The sequence below is a fragment of the Miniopterus natalensis genome, chromosome 1 (genome assembly GCF_054644295.1).
Source record: "Miniopterus natalensis isolate mMinNat1 chromosome 1, mMinNat1.hap1, whole genome shotgun sequence".
Lineage (NCBI taxonomy): Eukaryota > Metazoa > Chordata > Mammalia > Chiroptera > Miniopteridae > Miniopterus > Miniopterus natalensis.
In genome coordinates, this window is record NC_142081.1 from 194,540,616 (window position 1) to 194,564,930 (window position 24,315).

At 38.5% G+C, this 24,315-nt stretch overlaps 1 protein-coding gene across 1 annotated transcript in view; it reads left to right on the top strand.

Moving 5' to 3' along the window:
* Positions 1–1,090: 1,090 nt before the first annotated feature.
* The window catches only part of FBXL5 (F-box and leucine rich repeat protein 5), a 36,279-nt gene continuing 13,054 nt past the window's right edge, over positions 1,091–24,315 (top strand). Inside the window, exons 1-9 of the mRNA XM_087828194.1 lie at positions 1,091–1,198; positions 9,261–9,476; positions 12,210–12,305; positions 14,040–14,226; positions 16,266–16,448; positions 18,456–18,581; positions 21,320–21,468; positions 22,071–22,153; positions 23,202–23,921. Coding sequence (XP_087684320.1) covers positions 1,115–1,198; positions 9,261–9,476; positions 12,210–12,305; positions 14,040–14,226; positions 16,266–16,448; positions 18,456–18,581; positions 21,320–21,468; positions 22,071–22,153; positions 23,202–23,921 — 1,844 coding nt within the window. The 5' untranslated portion in view covers positions 1,091–1,114. The remainder of the gene's footprint in view (positions 1,199–9,260; positions 9,477–12,209; positions 12,306–14,039; positions 14,227–16,265; positions 16,449–18,455; positions 18,582–21,319; positions 21,469–22,070; positions 22,154–23,201; positions 23,922–24,315) is intronic.

The following is a 24,315-nucleotide window of genomic DNA, read 5'->3' on the forward strand; positions in this document are numbered from 1 at the left end:
CCCCCCAGACTCGCGACCGGGGAGCAGGGGGCGGCGGCGGCTCCTCTGGGGCTACCCCCAAACCCGCGCCCGGGCCCTCCTCCGACCTCCCGGGGCCGCGGCGCCCGAGCGCGTCCTGGCCGCTCCGTGCGGCTTCAACCCCCCCCGCAGCTCCCCGGCGAGGTCTGCCCGCGGGCAGCCCGGCCCCGCACACCGCCGGGGCCCCGCCAGGGGACAAGGGGCCGGACCGGGGCCCCCGGGGCCCTGGGCGCCGGGCAGGGGCCAGGCCACCTGGGCGGGGAGGCCTCCCGTCCCCTTGCCCCGAGCCCCCGCTGGCCGCGGAGGGGCGCATGCCAAGGCTCGCACCCACCCCTGGGGACGACGCTCCGTCACCCCGCCGCCTCCCCAGCGCTCGGGCACCCTCCCTCCTCGGGGCCCTTCCCTCCGTGGAGCCTGCAGAATTCCATGGCGCCCCCATGTCCCCAGAGAGGGCAGGAGAGCCCCGCTCCTTGGTCTCTGCCCTGCCCCAGACCCAGGCCCAGGCCGCCCTGAGCGCCCGCCGGGCACCAGTGCCCCTCCTCGGGCCCCTCCCCGTGCGGTGGGGAGCCCGGAGCCCTCCCGCCGGGCTCACCGTCACTGGGGCCTGGGGGGGAGCCCTGCCCGGCGGTTGGGTTTGACGTCCGGGAGCCACGGGGGCGTCCGAGCGCGGGCGCGGGGCAGGGCTCCCGGCCAGGTCCACCATTGTGCCGGCGCCGGGTCTCAGGGTCTGGTGGGTGAGGAGAAGCGCCCGGCGCTCCCCGAGAAGGACACCCCGTCTCCACAGACACTGGGTTTTATGTTGCAAAGCGAACAGGGAGAGACTTGGTCCCTTTCTGCGACTCGCGACTCGCAGGCATGACGCCCGCGCGGGCGGCAGGCGGACGCGCGAGCCTCCGCCATGCGCCGGGTCACGTGGGCCGGGGCGCCCCTCGGCGGGGTCCGCGCGCCCCCGCGTCCCGCCCGGCCGCGCAGCTCGGGTGCGCGCGCCGACGGGGCGGGCGCATGCGCAGGGGGCGCGCCGCCTCTGCCCGGCGGCGAGGGTGTCTATGGAGAGGCGGCGGCCGCGGCTGCTCAGGCGGAGGCTGGAGCCGCGGCGATGGCGCCCTTCCCCGAAGAGGTGGACGTGTTCACCGCCCCGCACTGGCGGATGAAGCAGCTGGTGGGGCTGTACTGCGACAAGGTAACGGCGCGCGGGGCCTGTCGCTCCTCGCGCTCGCCGCGGCGCGGGCGGAGGGGAGGAGCGGGCCGGCCCCCCGGCCGCCCGGCCTGCGCCGCGCCCGCGGCCCCCGGGCCGCCCGGCGCCCACCGCCACCCCCGCACCTTCCCCGGCGCTGTCAGCGCCGCGCTCGCCGCCCCGCACCTTCCCGGAGCCCGCGCCCCGCCCGCCCCGGCCTCCGACCTGCCCTCGGGGCTGGCGGCGCGGCCCTCCCGGCGGGGGCCGGCTTCCCGCGGCCGCGCGGGGCCTCCCGCTCGCGCGCCCCGAGGAAGCGGGGCGCCTTCGCTCCCGCCGCCCCGCGGGGACTCCGGGGCCGCCCCTGCGGCGGGCCGCCCGCAGCTGTTCCCGCCGCCGCTTCCGCGCGGCCCCCGCCTTCCCCGCGGCGGGTTTGGAGGCTCCCGAGCCTCCCTGCAGACACCCATCCATCCATCTTCCGAGCCGCGAGCTCGCTTCCTGGCTCCGCGGGAAGCTTCTCCCGGCTGCCCCCAGCTCGTTTTCAGCCCCAGCTTTTCACTGGCTTGATTTGGGAGAAAACCCAGGTTTCTTGGCTTTAGGAACTAGCGGATCTTCCCTCTTCGTTTGTGGTTCTTTATTTATGTTTTCATTGCAACTTTTATTGTCCTGAGCATTTAGAATTCTTTACGCGGGCTGGAATAAAAAGGGGCCTCGGAAAAAGTTGGTTTAACCGTTGAGGACCTTTTTGGACTCTTAATTGAGCAGCATAAGCTGAATAAGCACTTTTGTGGAGGTGGGTCAGGGCCTTTTGCCCATGATTCTAAAACAGTAGTAAGAGTGCACGTTTTCTTGGGCAATATCCTGAAAACTTTGGGCAGTTGTGTTTCGTGTAGAAATGAACCACATAAAAACCACTTAAACAACTATTGTTTAAGCACAGAAATCAACTTTTATGAATTTTCAGAAATTACATAGCATTAATCAGAACCACTGTTAAGAGAGGAGTTCTCATGGCCCAGGGAAGTGGTTGCAGATGCCCAGAGGTTCCTTGCTAGGCCACACTCAAAACCAGCCATTTCAAGTGCACTCACAGCCATCCTTCCCTTCATTTTGAAAATTAAAAACTCCCTGATTCAGATACAGGTTTAAACACCAAGGTATTCTAGTGTAGTGCTTGTCAACCTCGGTTGCTCGTTAGAATCACCAAAAGCTGTTGAAAACCCTGATGCGGAAAGCACTAAAACCAGGATCTCTGAGGCATCGAGTACAGTCATGTGCATGTAATGATTCTTCCTTCAGGAGGAACGGCATATATGACCTTGGTCCCATAAGATTACAATGGAACTAAAAAATCCCTGTGGCCTAGTGACATTGTAGCCGTTGTCTCCAGTGCATTACTCATGTGTTTGTGGTGATGTTTGTGTAAACCTTTTGCATTGCCAGTGGAGTAAAGGTATAGCACATGCAGTTCTTCACATAGTACTTGATAATGATAAATGACTGTTACTGGTTTCTGTATTTATTATACTTTTCATCGTTTTTTTTGGAGTGTACTTTTTTTGCTTAGAGAAAATAGTTCCTGCCCCGGCCAGTATGGCTCAGTGGTTAGAGTGTTGGCCCTCCCTTGGAAGGGTCTGGGTTTAGATTCCTGGTCAAGGGCACGGACCTGGGCTTTGGGTTTGCTCCCTGTCCCTGGTTGGTGCCTGTGCTGTAGGCAACCAGTTGATGTGTCTAGATACTTCCATCTTTCCCTCCCTCCCTCTCTCCCCCCCTCTGCCCCCTCCCTCTCTCCCCCCTCCCTCTCCTCTCTCTCCCTTCCCCTCTTCCCCCTCCCTCTCCCCTCCCCTCTCTCTCCCTCCCTCTCTCCCCCTTCTCCCCCCCTCCCTCCCCCTCCCTCCCTCCCTTGCACACTCTCTGAAAAAGCAATGAAGAAAATATTTGGGTGAGGATTAACAACAACAGAAAAGTTTCCTGCACAACAGATGCCGTGTCATGCCACATCTCTTGATTGCATTATTTGCTCTCGTGCTTGCTATGACCTTATGTTTTGTGCAGCAACATGCTGTACAGGCTTGTAGCCTAGGAATACTGGGCTACACCGTATAGCCTAGGTGAGTCATAGGCTGTGCTTAGATGGTGTGCAGCTTGATGTGCACACAACAACAAAATCACTTCATGATGAGTTTCTCAGAATGTATCCCCATTGTTAAGGGGTACATGATTTAAAGTTCCAGGTGAGTCCAGTGTGCAGCCAAAGGTGAGAACTACTTACCCAGGAGAAGCATCAAGAGTGGGTAAGCTGTTAGTTAGGCTGAGTAACCCTGATTTTTTTTGAGTTAGCTTACTGTAGTGTTTTTAGCTCCTCTGGCTTTTGAACTTCTGACAGTATCCTTTAATTGCAGCAAAGAAGAAAAATGGGGAGGTTTTTTTACTTTCTCAAAATCAGAAAGGGAAAGTTAGTGAGGACTAGTGGAATCTGAAGTCTTTCCATTTTAGATTTGAGGAGAGGTAGTCAGGTGATCACCTGAAGTTGTTAAGGAAATTGTTGTGCATGTGTACGTTTCCCTAGGAGGTTTGAATCTGGAATTCTGCATCCAGATTTCTTCTTGATACTAATAGCCAATGGAACTCTCCTAGGACTTTTTGGGAACTAGCATGGAAAAAAATAAGTATTTCATAATGGCCGAATAGTTTTAAAGGACTATTTGTTTTTACTCATTTGCCACCCCAGCCTTTGCCTTCATCGTCTTTTGGTTGCTTAGACCAGGGATATCCAATGCAAACAGTCTACAGTAAAACTTTACAAAATGAGAACTAGTTTTTATATGCAAACTAAAAAACATACAAAGTATGTTATTTCACTGTATGCTAAATGTTGTCTCTGCCCAGTAATTATAAAGAAGCATGTGGGACTTGTAGGCTTAGGTTAGCTAGACCAAGTTTACATAAGCAGTTAGTGATAGATTCAGGTGAAAACCCAAGCCAGGATCATGCATGATTCCTAGTTTTATTTTCTTTGTATGAAACCAGAGTAGTTTCTTAAGAAATTTTTTGATAACATTCTTTTATGACTTTTTTTTTGCTAATTCACTGACCTTCCCAATTGGGATAATTTTAGTGAACATTTTCATTGGACAACATTCTTTTTCCAGTTTACTCCAATTCTTCAGTCTTTCCTCTAAAAATTTAACATTAATTCTGCCAGTGAGCATTGAGTTTCTTATGTCATTTGGCTGTATAGTAACTTATGTTGGCGATGTGAGATGAGGTCCCTATTCTTAAGGACTTTACACTCAAACCTTTGTGGTAGGATGGAAATCCAAGTGCAGAATAGTGGGAGCCTAGGGAGGTATATGGTCAGCTGTACAATAGAGTGCTGGGACTGGTCTTAGAGTCTCTTCAAACTAGTTTCTGAGAACAAAGTAGGTGGTGGTTGTAAGGACGTGCATGGCTCAAAGATTCCCAGACTTACACGTAAGCCAGTTATAAAAATTCAAGTGGTGAAGGCTTTACAGAGTGCCCAAGTTTTTCAGGTAAGGATATCAAAAGTGCCATCTACTTTTTCATTTTATAAAGAAAGCACCTTTTATGACCAAAGCAACTCGGGTAGGAATAAGTTCAGAGTAATTTGAACAGATTTTTAAAAAATTGAACAAATACAGCTTTATGAAGAATTCGTTTAGTTTCCCTTGTTTTTCTGTTTCTTCGTATACTGTTATTGACTGGCATTGAGAAGATTGGTTTATTTGAGACAATGCTGAATTGAGAACTAGGAGAGGAAGGAAAAGGGTATTCAATGAATTCTTACTACATGCTTAAGTTATTTCTTTAAATCCTCACAAGAGCCCTGTGAGACAAGTATTATCCCTCATTTAAAGATGAAGAGATAGACTTAGTGGTTAAGTAATTTACCCAACTCACTCAACTAGTAATTAGGGGAGCCTGAATTTTAATCTTAGGATTTTTCCCGTTTCTGAAGCCCATGTTTTTTGCATTACCTTACTGGTTCTGCTGCTTATTACTAACAATATGATTTTACGCAAAACATCTTCCCTGTGGATCACAGTTTTTTCTATTTGTAGAGTTAGTTTGACCAGAGGTAGTTGAGTTTCTTCATTAAGTGTAAAAGTCCCTTAATTAAGTGAAAGCATTGTCTGACTGAGTAGACAAAAAGTAAAAATTTATTTGGGATAATAATAGTGTTTGGGTTTTGTTATGTTTTTTTCTTATCTGTTTTTGAACTTATCTAGTATTTAAGTGACACACAACTTTTCAAATCAGTTTGAAGCGAGGCTGTAAGATTTTAGGTTGTAGAGTGAGACAGAATCAGCTATAAATTTTTAAAATATGGGAGATACCATGTTACTGGTTGTTGTTATTTGTTGATTATGAGTATTCTGTTCTACGTAGTTGTTTGTTGAATTTGCCAGGCATCAGAGTATACAAGTTTATAGGTCACCCAGGAACTTTTATATCCTACTGTAGAACATTGTTTTTCAAAGTGTGCCCTATGACCCATTTGGGGTCATTAAATCAATTTTGTGGATCAGAAACAGCATTAAAAAATGAAATGAAAAAGTAAATATTGGAGTATATCACAGATTAGAGAGAGAAATACTGTTTGCTGAAATTTGTTTGAAATGTTTGTGTATCTAGATTGCGCTGTACTTCATACTAACCATCATAGTTAAACATATTTAAAAAACACTTCTTTAGAGCAGCATTTCTCAACTGCAGCATTACTGACATTTTGGGCTCGATGATTCTTTGTTGTGGGGCCCTTCTGCGCATTCGTAGGATGTTTAGCGGGATCCCTGACTTTTACCCACTAGAGGTCAGTAGCACTTCTGCAGTGGTAACATCCAAAAGTCTCCAGACCTTGCCTGTTAGCTCCTGGGAAGCAAAATCAACTCCCTCGGGAGAACTTTTGCTTTAGAACTGGCATTCTTTTTGACAGTACACTCTGTGGGATCTGAAAAGATGGCTTTTATGATTGGGACTGACACTGTATCTCATAGGTTTTAAAGTCGTAGAGATCTGATCTCTGTTTTGTTGTCTACTACTTGCCTCGTTTAGGGGTAAGTCATTTTCTCTGAGCCTAAGGTTTTTCACCTATAAAATGGGAATTATAATACCCACTTTCTAGGGTTATTGTAAGATAATATCTAAAAATACTTAGAATAATACTTAGCACATCATACTCCTCAGTATGTCCCAGATATTATTACTGTATAGGTTTATTTTTTCCCTCAATCAAGCCTATATGCTTGAATAACTTTGCACAAGCAAACAAAAATTTAAAAAATAATTCATATAAAGAGATTTTATAAAAGTTAAATTGTTTATGCTCTGGTTATTTTTTTAACTGCTGAATTTATTCACTTTAGTGTCGGGTTAAAAACAGTTCTTTTCAAATGGAGAAAAACTAATTTGGGTAGTATAACGACTTTCAATGATAGTTTTATTTGAGCTAAATATAGAAATAACAGAAAAGCCCAAGTAAGGCTTACACATGTTATATTCTGTGTTCTTTAAATGTATTAAATTTCACAAGAACCCTCTGTGGTAGTTAATGTTAGTAGTCTTATTTTACAGGTGAAGAAACTGAGGTACAGAGCAATTTAATGGCTTTTGCTGACAGAGGTGGATTCACACCTAAGCGATCTTGCTCCAGAGTCAGCACTTTTAACCACTATGCTGGATTGACTCTCCATATGACATAGAGTCCTTTTATGTATCTGATTTGGTTTTCAGTCTGTAACATGAACCTGGGCTTTACCTTAGCTGGTCATTAAATCTGAAAGATTTTATAATAGTCCAATGAGAATGTATGCAAAATTCCTGTATGTCTTTTAAAATGTCATTTTCCTAAGTGAGGACATTTTTTTGCTTAATTGAGTTTAGAGAGAGAGGAAGAGTTTGGGGGAGAAAGAGCAAGAAAGAGAAACGTCAATTTGTTCCACTTAGTTATGCATTCATTGGTTGATTCTTGTATGTGCCCTGATCTGGGATTGAACCCAAAACCTCGGCACATTGGGACTATGCTCTAACCAACTGAGCTACTGGCCAAGGCCTAGGACACTTTTTTGCCACGCTTTTGTTCTTGTGTTTTAAAAAATTTTTAGCTATTATTAATGCTTTCTTTTGATTTATCTCTTATTTCTACTGAGTCATTTAAAATTTTTTAAAAATACAGTGACACATGATGGTATTTGCTGAAATTAGAACTAATAAATTTTGTTGTGATCTTATGTGGCATTTCTTGGGATAAAAATCTACATTGGTTTAACCAAATCATCCTGTGTTGTTTTTGTGTGGCTCAGGAGCTAAAGTTTGAAAAAATTAAAAGAATAATATTTTAGGATGTGAAAATTATACAAAAATCAAATTTCAGTGTCCATAAGTAAAATTATGGAATACAGCTATACTCATTTGTGTGACTATTTTTGTGCAACAACAGCTGACTTACCTTGCAAAACTTAAAATATTTACTGCCTCGCTCTTTACGAAAAAAGTTGCCACCCCTTGTTTTAGATAATTTACTTATTTATTGTGGTTATATTCATTGTCTTATTTTCCTTTATTTACATCATAGAATGTAAGCTCTACAAAGACAGAGATGTCATTTTTATTAACTGATGTATCCAAAGCATCAGAAACAGTACCTGGCTCATGATAGCTGCTCATTAAATATCTAGAGTAAAGAATGCATGAATTTATAAAACCAAATGATTAATTTTCAAAATAATGATAGCTACATTTACTAAGCACTAATTCATGTTACTCTCACAAGTACCTTGTGAAGTACAGGTGTTGTTGTTATTCCCATTTAACCCCAAGAAGAAACTAAGGCATGGAGGGAGAAAATTAACTTAGCTACGGTTACACAGCTAAATAAAAGGTAGAACTGGGATCTGATCTTAGAATCTGACCATAGGTCTGGTTTTCTATAAATGACTCTTAATAGCTCACCCACGCTGCCTTTTACAGGAGCTAAATTAATTCTGTTGTGTATAGTGGAGTTTTGTGTTAGTCATCTTTTCTCATGCTTTGTCTAGCCTATTTCTGCCGAGAACAGGCAAGACAGCTTAGACCGTGCTCCATTGTAGGAATACTAGATCAGGCTTTACAAAGCAAGTCTAGGAAGTACTGTGTTAGTAACTTCTCTCCACCCATTTACTGTTATTTCTAACCTAATCAGATTTTCCACTTCCAAGTGCATTTTGAAACTGGAATTGGTATTAATCAAAGGTGGATTTAATATGGCAAAAGTAATGGAAGGCTTGATTATTTGAACTTTCAACTTGAGTTAAGTTGATAATATGTATGCATTACACATGAGAATTTAATGTGTCATTTAAATGTAAAAAAATAATCAGAATAGTCATTTTCTCTTGTTGAATAGAATTTTAAAATGGCAGTGTATATATTTTTTTATGTTTTCATTGATTTGTTTTTTCCTTCAAGTGCATTTGCCTTCTTATGACCTAGGTTTCCACATTGTATTATTGTAGTGCATCCACTCCAGAAAAGTATGTGGTTTCTAATATAAGCTGCTGAGTTAGTTTCCCTAAAATTTTCTAATAATGTTCTAATAGCTCAGTATTTTATAATTATTTTTTGAACAGAGCAGACTCATCTTAATATTAAAGTTGTAAACAAACTAACAATATTTTTGAATTGTTTAAATTGTAAAAGTATAATAGCATTAAGAACTTTTTAAACAAAGAAAAAATCACTTATCACATTCTAATGACTTTTTTACATCATTATTACAGTATTATTTACTATATTCCCTGTGCTATACTTTATACAACTATTTTAATGTTTACATATAACTCTACAGAGTATCTGTATTTAGCATATGTATAGACTAATGGAATTTTAGGTTTAGAGGGAATCTAGTCTAATCTCTCTTTTTTAAAGAAACCTGAAATTTAATCAAGTAATTTAACCAAGTATAAGAGAGCTATTTTGCTATGTACAAACTAAATAGTAACGCATTTCAGTATTTTTTACTGGTGCATATTTACATGTATTTATTACACCTCTCTTTTTAAATTTTTTTCAGCTTTCTAAAACCAACTTTTCAAACAACAATGATTTCCGTGCTCTTCTACAATCTCTGTATGCTACTTTTAAGGAGTTCAAAATGCATGAGCAGATTGAAAATGAATACATTATTGGTTTGCTTCAACAACGCAGCCAGACCATTTATAATGTACACTCTGACAACAAACTCTCTGAGATGCTTAGCCTCTTTGAAAAGGGACTGAAGAATGTTAAGGTGAGTTGTAAAATGGGTCTTGTATGTCATTGGTAAAACTTGTTAGCATTTTATAGTAAATGATGTTAAAGAAAAAAAACATTTTGACACTTGTTAATGACTGTAAGGAAGACTTTATTTAGGGGGTTATTGCAGTGGGGTTCAACTCTGAATATAACAAGGACAAGTGGGGATTTATAGCTAAGGAGCAGGTTGTGAGCAGGAAAATTACTAAGGGGAAACTTCATGGCTATGGAGATTCTTGCTAGACTGATAAAGATTTTTCCTGAAGGCAGACCTGAGTGGTAAGATCTCAGGGGTGAATAGATATTAAGGGTGATAAGATGCTAAGGGAATTTTTTGGTAGGTTAGATTGATTCAGGATGATTTTTGCTAAAACTGGACTAAGTGTGCCAAAGACAAAGCTCAAGGTTGAACCTAGCTAAGAGGGCTTAGTGGAGCCTCAGTCAGGTTTGATAAGAATCTTTGTCAGTAACATCTTTATTACAGTATATAAAATCCTATAACGAATGCTGCTCCCAAAATCTTAGTTGTTTTTAAAGTTGAAATTTTATTACTGTAAAAATTTTACTGTCTTATATTTGCTGAACTCTTAAAAGAAAGATATAATAAATGCAGTTACTGGTGACTAAAGGTAAAATTGTTACACAGAATAAACACTGTAATTTTAGGAATTGTATTTTAAAATTAAATGTTAGCTAAAATGTTTACTATATTTTCTTTTTCCGTATTTAGGACAGAGGGTTTGTTAAACAGGATCATTTTACTTGTGAACATAAAAGTTAAATAGTTTTGAGTGTAGTTTAGGAAAATTATATAGAGAGATTTTTCTACTAATTATATTTACATATTATAGGATTTTAAAAATTTGGTCATTGTTTATCCCCCTGCTGCCTTGGTGAAGCATAGACTTAAGTTGCAACTCTGTCAGACCACCGTGCACCTGTCGCCTATAGAATTGTATTCTATCTAGAAAGACTGTTCTGCAGTAGGAAAGAGGATGGCTTGAAAGGAAAGAAGATTTAAGCAGGAAGACTGTTACAAAAAATTACTGTAATAGTCTCTGGAAGAACACTCAATAGCTACTTGACAGGGAGGTGGAAGATGGGCTAGTGGTAGGTTACTGGGTAGTGATGATGGGAGATTTACTTCTATGAATACTTTTTTATACTCATTGAATTTTATACAGGGTGGGGCAAAGTAGGTTCACAGTTGTGAGTACATGAAAGCTTATTCTTGTATTATTATTTATTATTGTATTATTTTCCATATGAACAACTGTAAACCTACTGTTGCCCCACCCTGTATTATGTTTATGTATTACCTATTTTATAAAATGATTAGATATGAACTAAAGTAATGGATAATGGAGATAGAAAGGAGGGGGCAGACTTGAGAATTTTGTAGGACATATAAAATAGATAGGATGTAATGCCTGCATAAAAAGGGAGGAGGGAAGGAGAGAGAGAAAGAAAATAAGAATGAGAATTGAGCCTGATTTCTAGGGAGTATAGAAGACACTTGGGGAATAAAAAGATCTGTTATAGACAGATTGGGTTTGACCTGCTTGTGCAATCCAGGTGGGCATTTATTAATAGGAGGAGGCATAGATGGGTTTCAAGGTCAAAAAAGAGTAATTTGGTTTGGAAAAGCAAACTTGATCAGTATTGGCAAGTAAGAGGAAATGGAGGCTACTTGGGCATGCTTATGGAAAATGTATAAAATTTAAAGAGAATAGGACATGCAATTGAATAAATTAGTTGAAAAAGGAGGAGATTAGAGAGGACTCAGCAGGAATAAAATATTCCCACATTTTGAAAGTTAATTATTTTATAAATTTTCCACATTTTAAGTTTAGAGGGCTGATGTAGAAGTGATGGATAAGTTATAGGGAGATGTCATCTTAGCTCATATGAGGAAGAAATTTTTAGCAGTTATCTGGACTTAGAGCGATTTACTTTAAGATGTAGTGAACTTTCCTTGCTTTTAGAAGTTGATACCTTGTCTCTGGAAGTGTATATGCTATTCTGTAGGGTAATGTAACATGTATTTTGAATTGCTTAGAGGAAGATACACTAGATGATCTCATTCAACCTTTTTCATCTCATGGCACATATAAACTCATTACTAAAATTCTGTGGCATATCAAAAATACATTTTTTGCTGATCTGACAAAATAAAATAGGTATGTTTGATTCATTCATACTGGATGGCTGTTACTGTGTTTGCTCGTCTTATTTTTTTACCTGATAATCTCAGGGAAGAGAGGTCAGTGCTTCTGACTAAATAGTCAGGTATTACATGGTTTAAAAATTCTTGCAGTGTGCCTCTTGTGGCACAGCAGTTGAAAATCACCACCTTCAAGGGATTCTGTAACAATAAGAGTCCGGTAGGCTCCTGTGGACTGCTTGGAGATATATTAAGAAAACTGACACACAGAAATTATACAAATATATACATTAAAATCAATAGAAGTTTTGAGCAAATACTTGCTATTTTTAGATTTCTTATGATATTAAAAAAAGTATGAGATCTCATTATTTAAAGGAATTCAAGGTTCAAGATGTCCTTAAGACAAGACATCTTTTATACTTAGAAAAGTACAGAGACCACTTTGCTATTTGTCTTTTTTTTTTTTAGGTTTTATGTTGCATTTTAAACTGGCTTCTTAGGATCAGGTACAGTGTAAATAATGAAGCAGGACTTTTATAGAATACTTTCGTTTCTTTCTAGAACGAGTATGAGCAGCTAAATTATGAGAAACAGCTGAAAGAGAGATTGGAGGCTTTCACAAGAGATTTTCTTCCTCACATGAAAGAGGAAGAAGAGGTGAGCATACGTTTTCCTCCTTGTGATTTTGATTTATGAATTTTTAAAAACATTATTTTGGGCTTTCTCTGCCCCTTGGGTGCAGGTGCACATTGTGCCTTTCCCTTCCGCCCTTCCTCCCCCAGGTGCCTTACCTTTCCCTTTCCCTCCTCTAAGCCCCAAGGGCCCCTCTTCTGCTCTGTAAGTTGTTTCCTGAGCCTACACAGTGTAGCTGGCTCGCTTCTGTTACTTCTGTAACTTGCCAAATAAACTTTCCCTTATATTTTGAAAAATGAATAAATAGTTATTTTACCTTTGATTCTTCAAATAATACATAGGAAGATAAGCCTCCAGTTCATTTTAGGATGTGATTGTTACTTTTCATTGAATGAGTGATGTAATTCACTTATTTAATATTTATTTTCTTATTATGCAGATGGCACTGTATTGAATGTTCGTAACTTTTTATGCTACCCTAATGCATTTTCAGAACCTTTAGAGGATTCTTTAAACTTTTTGTATATTTTCATGCTAAGTTTAAAGAATTTTTAGTGTTCTCTGTTTAGTAGTGGATAAGTAATTAAGTGGTGGTGTTAAACTTATCAATCTTAAATGTAGTACACATGTATTAGGATATCACTAAATGGATGAACAAAATATTTTCTCATTCTGTTCTTTCTCGAAAGTGGGATGGGTGCACTCTTCTTTGAGCACGCCCTTGCCCCCCTTTCCTCAGGTTTGTGCTTTGCTGCTTCTGCCCTAAACTCTAAGGGTCCCTATGAGACCTGCACCCAGGGAAGCAATGGGCAGTGGAAGCTTGTTCTGGGATTACCCCCAGATCCTGTTTCTAGGAGCTCTCCCTTTGCCTCACTGTCCCAAGCTTTAATAAACTTACTGTCACTTAAAAATAACAATAATAATAATAATAATAGTAAAGTGGGATGAATATCACTGTAAGGAATAGAGAAAGTAGTTGATAAGGAACTGGATTCTTGTTCATCTGTAAATCAGTTATTATAGTAATTCTTAACTATAGCTTCACTTTATAATCAGATTGGTATTTAAAAAAACAAAACAAAACGCTTTTAAGCCCTTTCCAGACCAGTTAAATCAGGTGGGAGATAACGGTATGGGTACATTTCAAAGGCTCCCCAAGTTATTGTTACAAGCAACCAGCATTGAAACCACTTAGTTACTAGAGCAGTGTTTCTTAACCTGTCATGTACATCAAAATTATCTGTGGACCATTAAAAAAAAAAAAAGCTCCACCTCTAAAGGTTCTAATTCTGTAAATTAGCAGTTGGGACTAAGCATCTATTTTGATGAAGAAATCTAGGTAATACTGAATAGTTGAAAGTCGCCGTAGAGCTGGTCCCATTCGCATAGGACTTTGAGGCCTGTTCAGGTAGAGCCAGTTACTGGAGGAGCGGAAGGCAGTTAACTGACCCAACTGTCTAACTGTCAGAGAAGGACCAAGAGTGTTGGACAGGCTCTGGACAGGAGGACATTCTGGTTCTGATGCTTTGAAATTGTTTAGGGGTTGATTTAACTAGAGAATTCATAGAGAGAAGGGTCTTTTTGGTGATAGTCTTCTCTCTAATTTTTGGATAAACTAACTTGGTGGTAACAACTAAAATTTTTATTTCTTTGAAATAGTTGGTAATAATACTACATTTCAGTCATTGGTAGTTTAAAAGGTGTAGAGTAAAATAAAACGAATTAAGCATCTTTCCTCATGACTTTTGTTTAATTTAGGTTTTCCAGCCCATGTTAATGGAATATTTTACATATGAAGAACTTAAGGATATTAAAAAGAAAGTGATTGCACAGCATTGCTCTCAAAAGGATACCGCAGAACTCCTTAGAGGTCTTAGCCTGTGGAATCAAGCTGAGGAGCGACAGAAGTTTTTTAAATATTCTGTGGATGAAAAATCAGATAAAGGTGAGATTCATGTTTAGATAGCAAATGATTTATTAGTTTCAAGGTCATTTTTTTGTTGTTGATAAGAACTTTAGATTTTTGTTTGAGGAATAATTTAAGCCATTTGTTTTCAAGTATAATAAATTTAATTGAAGGCAGTAGTTGCTGTCTTAGAATTCAGTGTCTGATAATTTAATATCTCATATACTTGGCCACATGTAACAGTATTTCTTAAAGGGATTTATATATACATAAACTAACAGTAATAATAATTGGCCTGGCAAAATTACTGAAAACTACCATATACAGAGCACTTTAGCAGTATCATCCAACTTTTTGAGTTCCGTTGACCATAATGGCTGCTTTTATCTTTCCTTGTTTTTTCATCAGTTTTCAAAATCATTTATGCTTATAGTTTTATTTCCATCCTTTCCCATGTGTCATTCTCTTAGCTTACATCCTGTAATACGTAGAGGAGTATGAGAGGCATAGTTTTTCTGTGAATAGTTACTTTGAGAAAATAAATGAGAAATGCAAATAAAATATGCCTACTTTTTTAAAAAGAATTTTTATTGCTTTATAGAGAGAGAGGAAAGGAGAGGGAGAGAGAGACACATCCGTGTGAGAGCAAAACATCCATTGGCTGCCTCCTGCACACCCCCTACTGGGGATCTAGCCTGAAGCCTGGGCATGTGCCCTAACCTGGAATAACAGCAACCTTTCAGTGCACAGGATGACACCCAACTAACTGAGCCACACTGGGCAGGGCAAAATATGCCTACTTTTTTTCTTAGACTACTTCCTCCTTTTTATTCTTATTTGTCTTTGAGATAGCTTTGCCTTTTAAACACCATTTTTAAAAAATTGGCATCCTTAGGTTAGTAAAAATTCCTTTGTTTTTTCTAGATGCACAATAGCAATGACAGTTCTGTTAAAATAGCTTAAAAATTTTTGAAATTGGTCCTTTTCTGTTATTTTTACTTAACAAAGTAGGTGAGATGCGTGTTGAAACAAAAACGTTTTTGTAGGTTAAGCTATAATTAAACCTATAAAGCTTGTGTGCTTCACTCTGAAATTCAACTTGTGCCTTAGACACCAAGCCAAGACCTGCTGTGTCTGGTTTAATTGTAGTATAACATGGGATTTAAAAGCATCATACTTATTACATTTAATTTTCCCACTCCTTCAAAGCAAATTATAGCTGCATTATTTTTAAAATATTTGCCATTTAAAAAGGGTTAGCCGTAAGTAATTTGATCACAGCATTTCTCTAGTTGTGTGAAGACACATAATCCAGAGTCCTCAAATTCTTCATAGTACTGTCACAGTGAATCCTACTGTATACCTCATTTATGTTTTTTTCAGAAAATTGCTACTGAAATAATACATTATAGGAAATTTTACATCCAATGACTACTTTCTGTAATAGTTGCTGACAAAAGATTCCTGATAAATGTATGCCAGCATTAGAAATATTTACATTATATTGTCTCAACTGGATCATAAATAATAGACGTATAAATAGCTTAGGATATTTACAGGTTCAAGAATTGAGATTTCACAGACCTCTTATATGAAATGTGAAAGGAGGGGGCACTGTGAAGATACTGACAGGAATCATAATGCATGAATGGAAAATGTTGTGAGATTTTTGTGTGTCATTAAAAATGCCAGGGAGATCTCATAATCTGGCCGACTCTACACTTGTTGATTTAAAGCAGTATAACCTGTTGGGTTTCTTTTTGAAATGATGCGTCTTATGCTACAAAGTGAGTATTGTTTTTTCTGTGACGCCTTTGTAAGAGGAAGTGGATCCTGTGTTTGCTGTTGTAGCTTCCACTGATGAAGTATGATTTGGACCATGATAGTTTAACCCTACGGATTCTTAACAAGTTTAACATCCCCATGTTACGTCTAATCCATGTTACTTCCTTTTCACATCTTGCAAGCAGGAAGGAGTGGACTTTAGGCACTTGATTTTATTTATAGAAATATGATTGTAATTTCTTACTGCATTTGCTCTTACAGCATCTAATACTAAAGTTTTCTCTTTTTTTCAGAGGCGGAAGTGTCAGAACCATCCACAGGTATAACCCATCTTCCTCCTGAGGTAATGCTGTCAATTTTCAGCTATCTTAATCCTCAAGAATTATGTCGATGCAGTCAAGTAAGCACCAAATGGTCTCAGCTGGCCAAGACTGGATCGCTTTGGAAACATCTTTACCCTGTTCACTGGGCCAGAGGTAGGTGTATGGGACTTTTAGATTGTTTAAAAAATATTTTAGTGGTTTTTTTTAGATAAATACTCATAGACATTAATAAGCAAGGCTAGGGATGGAAACTGAGAGGTTGACTAAAAAGTAGATTTTAAAATTAGATTATGATCTTCGTATGCATTTTGGAGAAACTAGCAAAGCTAAATGAAATATTCCATATTCATGGATAAATTATGTGATGTGTGCAGTTTCCTTTAAAATAATCACAAGAAAATAGTTGGAGAAAGAATGGAAAATAATAAACTGTTGATCATCGTTGAAGGCAGGCGGTGAGTGCCTGGGTACCGGTGCTGCTTCTTAATGCTCTTTCTTCCTGCTCTTGATTATGTTTGGAGTTTTCCATAACGAGTAAGAAACAAAGTGTCGGAACAGCTCTAAATAAGTGGGTTGTTTGAGTATTTAAAAAATACAGAATAAGTTAAATTAGAGTGAGGTGCTGTTAGTTGCCTTTTGGTAGTGGCACAAAGTAACTGAATCTGTTTCTGTCTTCTGCATATTTTTTTGTGTGAGTAGTAATGCCTCATTCAGTAAATCAGAATTTTATGTTAATTAATTTCATGTGGTAAGTTACTTTTTTACATGTGAGCAATGAAAGAAAATTTCTTTTCATGAGCATGTAATGCACTCATAGGATAAATGCAGCTACTATTGCATATATTTTTTTTGTCACTGAGTTAAAGTAATTTCTAGGTGAGTATTAACCTCAAAATTCACAGTAAGTTATTCTTAGTTTTCTATAATTTAAATGAAAAAATATATGTATTTCTCACATAACTAAATTATAAATCTGATTTTTAAAGTTTTATTTTTTTCATTAATTATGTAGCACTTTTAAAAATATGCTGTTGTTAGATATTTAACATTTTTTGCGTGAAGCTATTTGGAGTTGTGGGTGGGCTTATGTGATCCAAATGATCAGAATTTCTATTTTTATATGGGATAATATTTTCTATTAGTGTAGTATAATGAAAATCAAATGACAAATATGGACGTTTTAAATGCTTGTTTGCTCAGCTCTATTTTTAATTATGAATAGTTATTAGGAATTAATATGTAACGTAAGTACTATTTAAAATAAAGATCAAATGTCATCATGATGCTGCGCTAGACTTCTGTGAAGTTAAGTGGATCTTAATGTTTCTTTTATTCCTTGTTTCAGTATGCTTGAAAAGTTCCAGTAGAAATGGTTTTTATTTACTTAGAGTATTTGTTTCCAGTGGTTCTCACTCAGAATTGATTTTACCCTCGTTGAGGGGACGTTTTGAAATATTGTGGAGACATTTTTGTTTGTCCCATCTGGGGACATATATATATACTGGTCTTTATAGTAGGTAGAGGTCAGGGTTGCTGCTAAACACCCTGCAATGCATAGGACAGGCCCCCACAACCAAAAATTCCCCAGCCCAGAATATCAGTAGTGTTGAGGTTTGAGAGACCCTAATTTAGATGTAATGTTGGGAGTTCAGTAAGTTAATCCTGCGTTGTCTCTCGCTTCACAATCATATAATCAAAGTGCAGTATATTCTCCAGGATCTTTAGATTTATGGTTTACTTTACCTTAATCTTTCCCTTTTACTTCTGTTCCAACCTCCTTGTGAATTGCTGACTAACTCACTAAGCCGAAAGTCTTGCTTCCTTTTGTTTATTAGCTGTCATTATAATGGGGATAGTGCTGGAGCCAGTGTGAAGCCCCTGTAGGGGGAAAAGTTAGGTTGTTTTTAGTGATTTCTAAAGTTGCCGGTAAGATTATTGATAAATTGTTTTTCATTGTTCTTTTTAGTATGTCTGAAATTGAATTCTTTGCTTATTTAAGTGTAATTCTTTTTAACCGTAATTGCGTATTTCTAACAATAGCTGGCCCATTGGCTGGTTCTCATATATTTTCCTTGTGCAGAGATTTTTTTATTATAAATAGGTTATTTTTTTTGTAATGGTAGCCAATCTAATCTTATTTTGTTCTTGTTTATTAAATAGGTGACTGGTATAGTGGCCCTGCAACTGAACTTGATACCGAGCCTGATGAGGAATGGGTGAAAAACAGAAAAGCTGAAAGCCTTGCTTATCAGGAGTGGGATGAAGATGCCGATAGGGATGAGTCTGGTAAGCCCTGCTTGGAGGTAAAACTCTTCCATGGCTCTTTAGTCATCAGTATTGTATTAAACAAGTAAATGCTCGGATGTTAACATTTATGTATTTTGTGTTTTCTAAAGAAACTTGTTTTTAAGCCTACTACTTTTTAAAATTTGAAGGAATAATCAGCAATTTAAAATGTATTCTGTTTGAAGTAATTTTTTAAATGTGTATGGGGTTGTTTCTCATATACTTCTATATTTAAATACCTTAAAAATCAGAAAATCATGACTCTTATTGAAATAATGTACATTTATTATAGTGCTTTGAAGTGTACGATGCGTTTTTTAAAATGTGCTCATTTGATCAGTTCAGTAGTATTTATTGAGCCATTCGTGGCCCAGAGGAAGGAGCATGGAGCTATTGAATCTGTTTTTTCTCTTCTTTTTTTTACTTGACTATTAGGGTGACATTGGTTAATAAAATTATGTAGGTTTCAGGTGTATACTTCGATTACACATCATCTGTATATTGTGTGTGTACCACCCCAGCTCCAGTCTCCTTCCATCACCATTTATCCCCCCATATGAATCTGTTGTTTCATTTGTGAACAGTCATACCACTTGCCTCATGTGGTCGTAGAATTGAGAAGTAATCTATATGAAAATTCTTTGCAAATGGTAAGGGACTAGTGTAGCCATTGGTTAGGCACTGTGGAAGAATGCATGGGTGAATAAGACTTTGTCTCTACCCCTAAAGTACTCGCAGGTAAGAATTTAGAGTACATGATTCTTAATTCACAGTTTATAATGAAAACTGCATTTTAATAGAGGTGTAGAAAGGTGCTATTTGGGAAAGGAGAAAAACATAAAGTTTGTCTCAGATGTTATTCGGATAATAATCACTAAAAGATGATGAAATAGTAAAAAGACCAGCAGATAAGATACTGTTCTACTTGGTAAAATTGAACCGGTAGAAAATTTTTATTTAGAAGTTGCCCACTTAAAAAATAACTTGGTCTGGCAAAAGAACTATACATGTGGAAAGTATTTTATGACATGAAGGTGCCACATTTTGGTATAGTTTTGAGCATTTGGAAGGTGCTATATAAGGAATAAAGAGATCTATTCCAGTTAGATTTGACGATGTGCTTGTCCTGTTGCAGGTACTTTCTGAGCATGGGATTAATAGTGAATAAAATGGGGGAAAATCTCTGGCCTTGTTTAGCTTAAAATTTGTAGAGAGTAGTCAGATAATAAATGCAGGCAAAATATATTCTGTATTAGGTAGTGTCTACTGCTGTATAGAAAAACAAAGAAGGGCAAGAGTGCCAGGAAGAGAGAAAAGTTATGTTTTTAAATAGAGTGAATAATTAAGGTCGCTTGAGAAATTTGAGCAAAGACCTCAAGGAGGTAAGGCCTTTATGCAGATGTCACCTTAAGGAAGACTTGATTTATCTGTTCTAGAAAATTGATTCGTAATATCCATGTTGAGTTTTAAGGCTTTACCAAACTGTTTCAACACTTGAAGATGGCCAAAGTGAAGGTGTTTTCCTGTGTATTGGAAGGGGAAAATTAAGGCTATAAAGCAAGGCCTTTCTAAGATCGTATGTCTGTTCAGTTATTTGGTGGATCTAAGGCTAAACTTTGGATCTACCATCTAAGTTAGTACTTTTTCAGCTTAGCTGTCCTTACCAGTCTTGTATAGAAGTTAATGTTCTTCATAGAATGTTTAAGTTTTTTTTTAAGATTTCATAGTAAACAGTACACATTTAGGTAGGGAGGGCCACAGAGAAAAGAAGCATTTGTGAATAAAATTATAGTAGAATAAATAGGGTTAACCAAAAGTCATTTCTATCCATAAGTATATAAAATGTCTGGCTAAAGGAGGAATTTGTGATATTACCTGTAAACATGGAACCATCAGTGACAAATTCAGAATTGTTCTTTCTCTTATATTCCTTTCGTCAGCTACGTTGTTTTGTTTTTTAAATGAGACTTCCTTAACTTATTTGGTTAAACTGTTTTATGTTTAGAGACGTTTAAGGTCTTCAGGTAAGCATAATGACAATAGGACCCTGAGAAAGGTGATAAAATTATTAGTTCATTCTTTTTAGTGTAGTGTTTTTTTTTCCTTATGTCAAATTGAAGTTTGTAGTTTTTTTGTTTTGTCTGTTGTTACAGTAGTGCAACCTGTTGTAAACATCCAAGCTCTACCGAAATTGTTAAGCAAAAAGCAAAAGCCATGCTCATTTTTAACTTCTTAAAAACCCTAAGGTACTTTACTTTGCTTGATACATTATGACCAGGATGACTTGTTTCAAATCTTTTCCAGTTCTGTGTTCCTTTTATTTAGGTAAAATAACAAATCCCACTTTTAGTATGGCTTGTTTTTCCTTTGATGTCCTATATTCTCTTGAAGATCTAATATTCTTCAAGTATTAAAATTTTTTTCTGAAACTGTTTTCAGTGCCTGAAACTGGAGTTATTTTTAATTTTTCTCTGCTGCCTATCTTGATATGAAAAAAACATTCCCTTAATTCTCATTGTAAACCATTTTTTTCTTCTTTCGCATCTTTTTAGTTGAAGCCAGACCAGTTAAATATTAAGGCCTGGAGAGTGAGACTTTGTCTATTTTACTTGCTTTGCATACATAAGGGAGTTTAAGAATAGCAAAAAGTGTTTTGTATTTAATGATTTGATGATTCCTTGAGTAGCCTAATTATAATTAGTGTTTCAAGTTCTTAGACTTTTGAATTCATTTTACAGAAGAGTCTGCAGAGGAATCGATTGCTATCAGCATTGCACAAATGGAAAAACGTTTACTCCATGGCTTAATTCATAATGTTCTGCCATATGTTGGTACTTCTGTAAAAACTCTAGTATTAGCGTACAGCTCTGCAGTTTCCAGCAAAATGGTATGTATAAAGTAGCACTGTTTTGGGTATTAACAAAAACTAGCAGTGATCTAAATTTGGTTTGCTTATTCCTGAGTTTAGTTAAGGAGAACAAAAAACTACCCATGAGAGCTCCTTGCCATGTGTAGGCATACACTGCTCATTTTTATATTATTTCATTTCAGGTCTCACAGTAATCTTTGTACGTAGATATCATTGTCCACACATTATAGATAAGGGTGCAGAGGCTAGGAGAGGTTAAACTGTTTAGTTTTGCAGATGTTAGTGATGGAGTCCAGTTTTATATGATTTTTTATAGTATGTGAGGCATGGTCAGATAGGCAAATGAGATTAAATCTGTTTTATAAAAATATGTCTTGTGATGTCCTACATCAGAATCTCCTTGGGTATTCCTTAAAAATGTAAATTCCCTGGATCTGAATTCACAGTTACTAAAACAGATTCTCTGGGATTTGAGCCCACAATATACACATTGGCAATGCATATTTGAAGTGATTTTTACATGCACAGATGTCTGAACACCTCTGGATTATGTTATTTACTAAAAGTTATCTGCCTCTTAAAAGTTTATAGATCTTCACAGTGACTTTTCCCCCCCTTAGGTTAGGCAGATTTTAGAGCTCTGTCCTAATCTGGAGCACCTGGACCTTACCCAAACTGACATTTCAGATTCTGCATTTGACAGGTTAGTTGTTTTTATATTTAAATATGATTTCTAACTATGAATTCTTAGACTTGTTCTGTAGTTCCTTATTTGCATAATTGTAGTTTAATCAGACTCTTACTTTTTATTGTCAATTCTCAGTCACGAATGGCTGTAATTTGATAGCACCTCCAATTCTTTGCCTCTCGTCAGGTCCCAGCTGATCCAAAACTCCAGTCTGTATCATCCTGTCATTTTTTTTTAGTATGTTTTTATTGATTGCGGAGAGAGGAAGGGAGAGGGAGAGAGAACTGCCTTCTGCACGCCCCCTACTGGGGATGGAGCCAGAAACTCGGGCATGTGCCCTGACAAGGAATCAAACCAGAGACCTCTTGGTGCATGGGACATTGCTCAACCAACTGAGCCACACTGGCTGGGCTCATTCTGTCTTTTTTGTAATTCTGCACTGTGTCTAGGCCTCTGAGCCTTGCTGTGCACTAATGTTTTTAAGATGTTTTCAATTTTAGTTGTTCCCTAGTACCGTTTGGCAAGGCTCCCTCTTATAGTCTTCATATTTATTCTGAAATTGTAACACTTTCTTCCAGGTACATTCTTCACAGGTTTTATTTCTTTGGATGCTACCGATTTCCTTCTCAGTCTACCTCAATTTCCTTTTTTTACCCTCGCATTTAGATCAGCACTTTCTTCCCATGTCAGGGGAAACGGTGTACCCTTCTCTGGCTAAAGCTAATGCTCTATCACTTCCTAGAGCTTGTTTCTTCTGGATCTTCCTGCATTAATCATTAGTTACCTCTTTTCTCATGTACACAGCCTTTCCTTTACTGGTTACTTTTCAGTAAAATAAACTAAGTCTTTTCCTTTCCTACCCTTCAGTTAGGTTAACTACTCTAAGTTCCTAATTTCTCTTATTGTGTTTTTGTATCTCTGGCATCTAAAATTGTGCCTGATGATATATATTTAGTAAATGTTTGATTATATTTAAAGCCTTTTATTTCTACTTACATATAGTCAAATGCTTTTGAAGAATTTAATAATATCCATTAATAGTCTTGTTACCTCTTAATTATAGTTGGTCTTGGCTTGGATGCTGCCAGAGCCTTCGGCATCTTGATCTGTCTGGATGTGAAAAAATCACAGATTTGGCTCTAGAGAAGATATCTAGAGCTCTTGGAGTTCTCACATCTCATCAGAGTGGCCTTTTGAAAACTACAAGCAAAATTACTTCGACTACATGGAAAAATAAAGACATTACCATGCAGTCCACCAATCAATATGCTTGTTTGCAAGATTTAACTAACAAGGGCATTGGAGAAGAAATAGATAATGAACACCCCTGGACTAAACCTGTTTCTTCTGAGAATTTCACTTCTCCTTATGTGTGGATGTTAGATGCTGAAGATCTTGCCGATATTGAAGATGCTGTAGAATGGAGACATAGAAATGTGGAAAGTCTTTGTGTAATGGAAACAGCATCCAACTTGAGTAGTTCCTCCTCTGGCTGTTACAGTAAGGACATTGTTGGACTAAGGACTAGTGTCTGTTGGCAGCAGCATTGTGCTTCTCCAGCCTTTGCATATTGTGGTCATTCATTTTGTTGTACAGGAACAGCTCTAAGAACTATGTCAGCTCTCCCAGAGTCTTCTGCATTGTGTGGAAAAGCATTACGGACTAGATTGCTTAGGGAACAAGACTTACACCCTGGGAGGGAAAAAGCTGATGGAGAGACTGGACGTGTACTTCTGTTTCTCAGTCTGTCTGGGTGCTACCAGATCACAGACCACGGTCTCAGGTACGTAGTCAGTTGCAGAGTATTGGGAAATGGACATATTCTCATTCTCAAATGGAATATATATTTTGAATCCAAGTGTCATGCCTTTTACCTGATTTATTTATCCAAAATTGTCAACCCTCATTTGTCCTACTTTTAAAGTGTTGGAACAATATAACTTCAGCATGAAGTTTCATTTCGGTCAGGTCAAATACTTTGTGATATGTGGAAGAATATAAACGTTTAGTAAATACTTAAATGCCTACAACATATTTTCCGCAGTGCTTTAGTGGATGTAAACATCAATAAGATAAGAATTTTTACTTGTAATAGAGAAGAAAATATGTATGCCATCTTCTGTTCTTGGGTATTATTTGTGTACATTTGTTAAGTAATTTTGAATAAAGATTCTGTG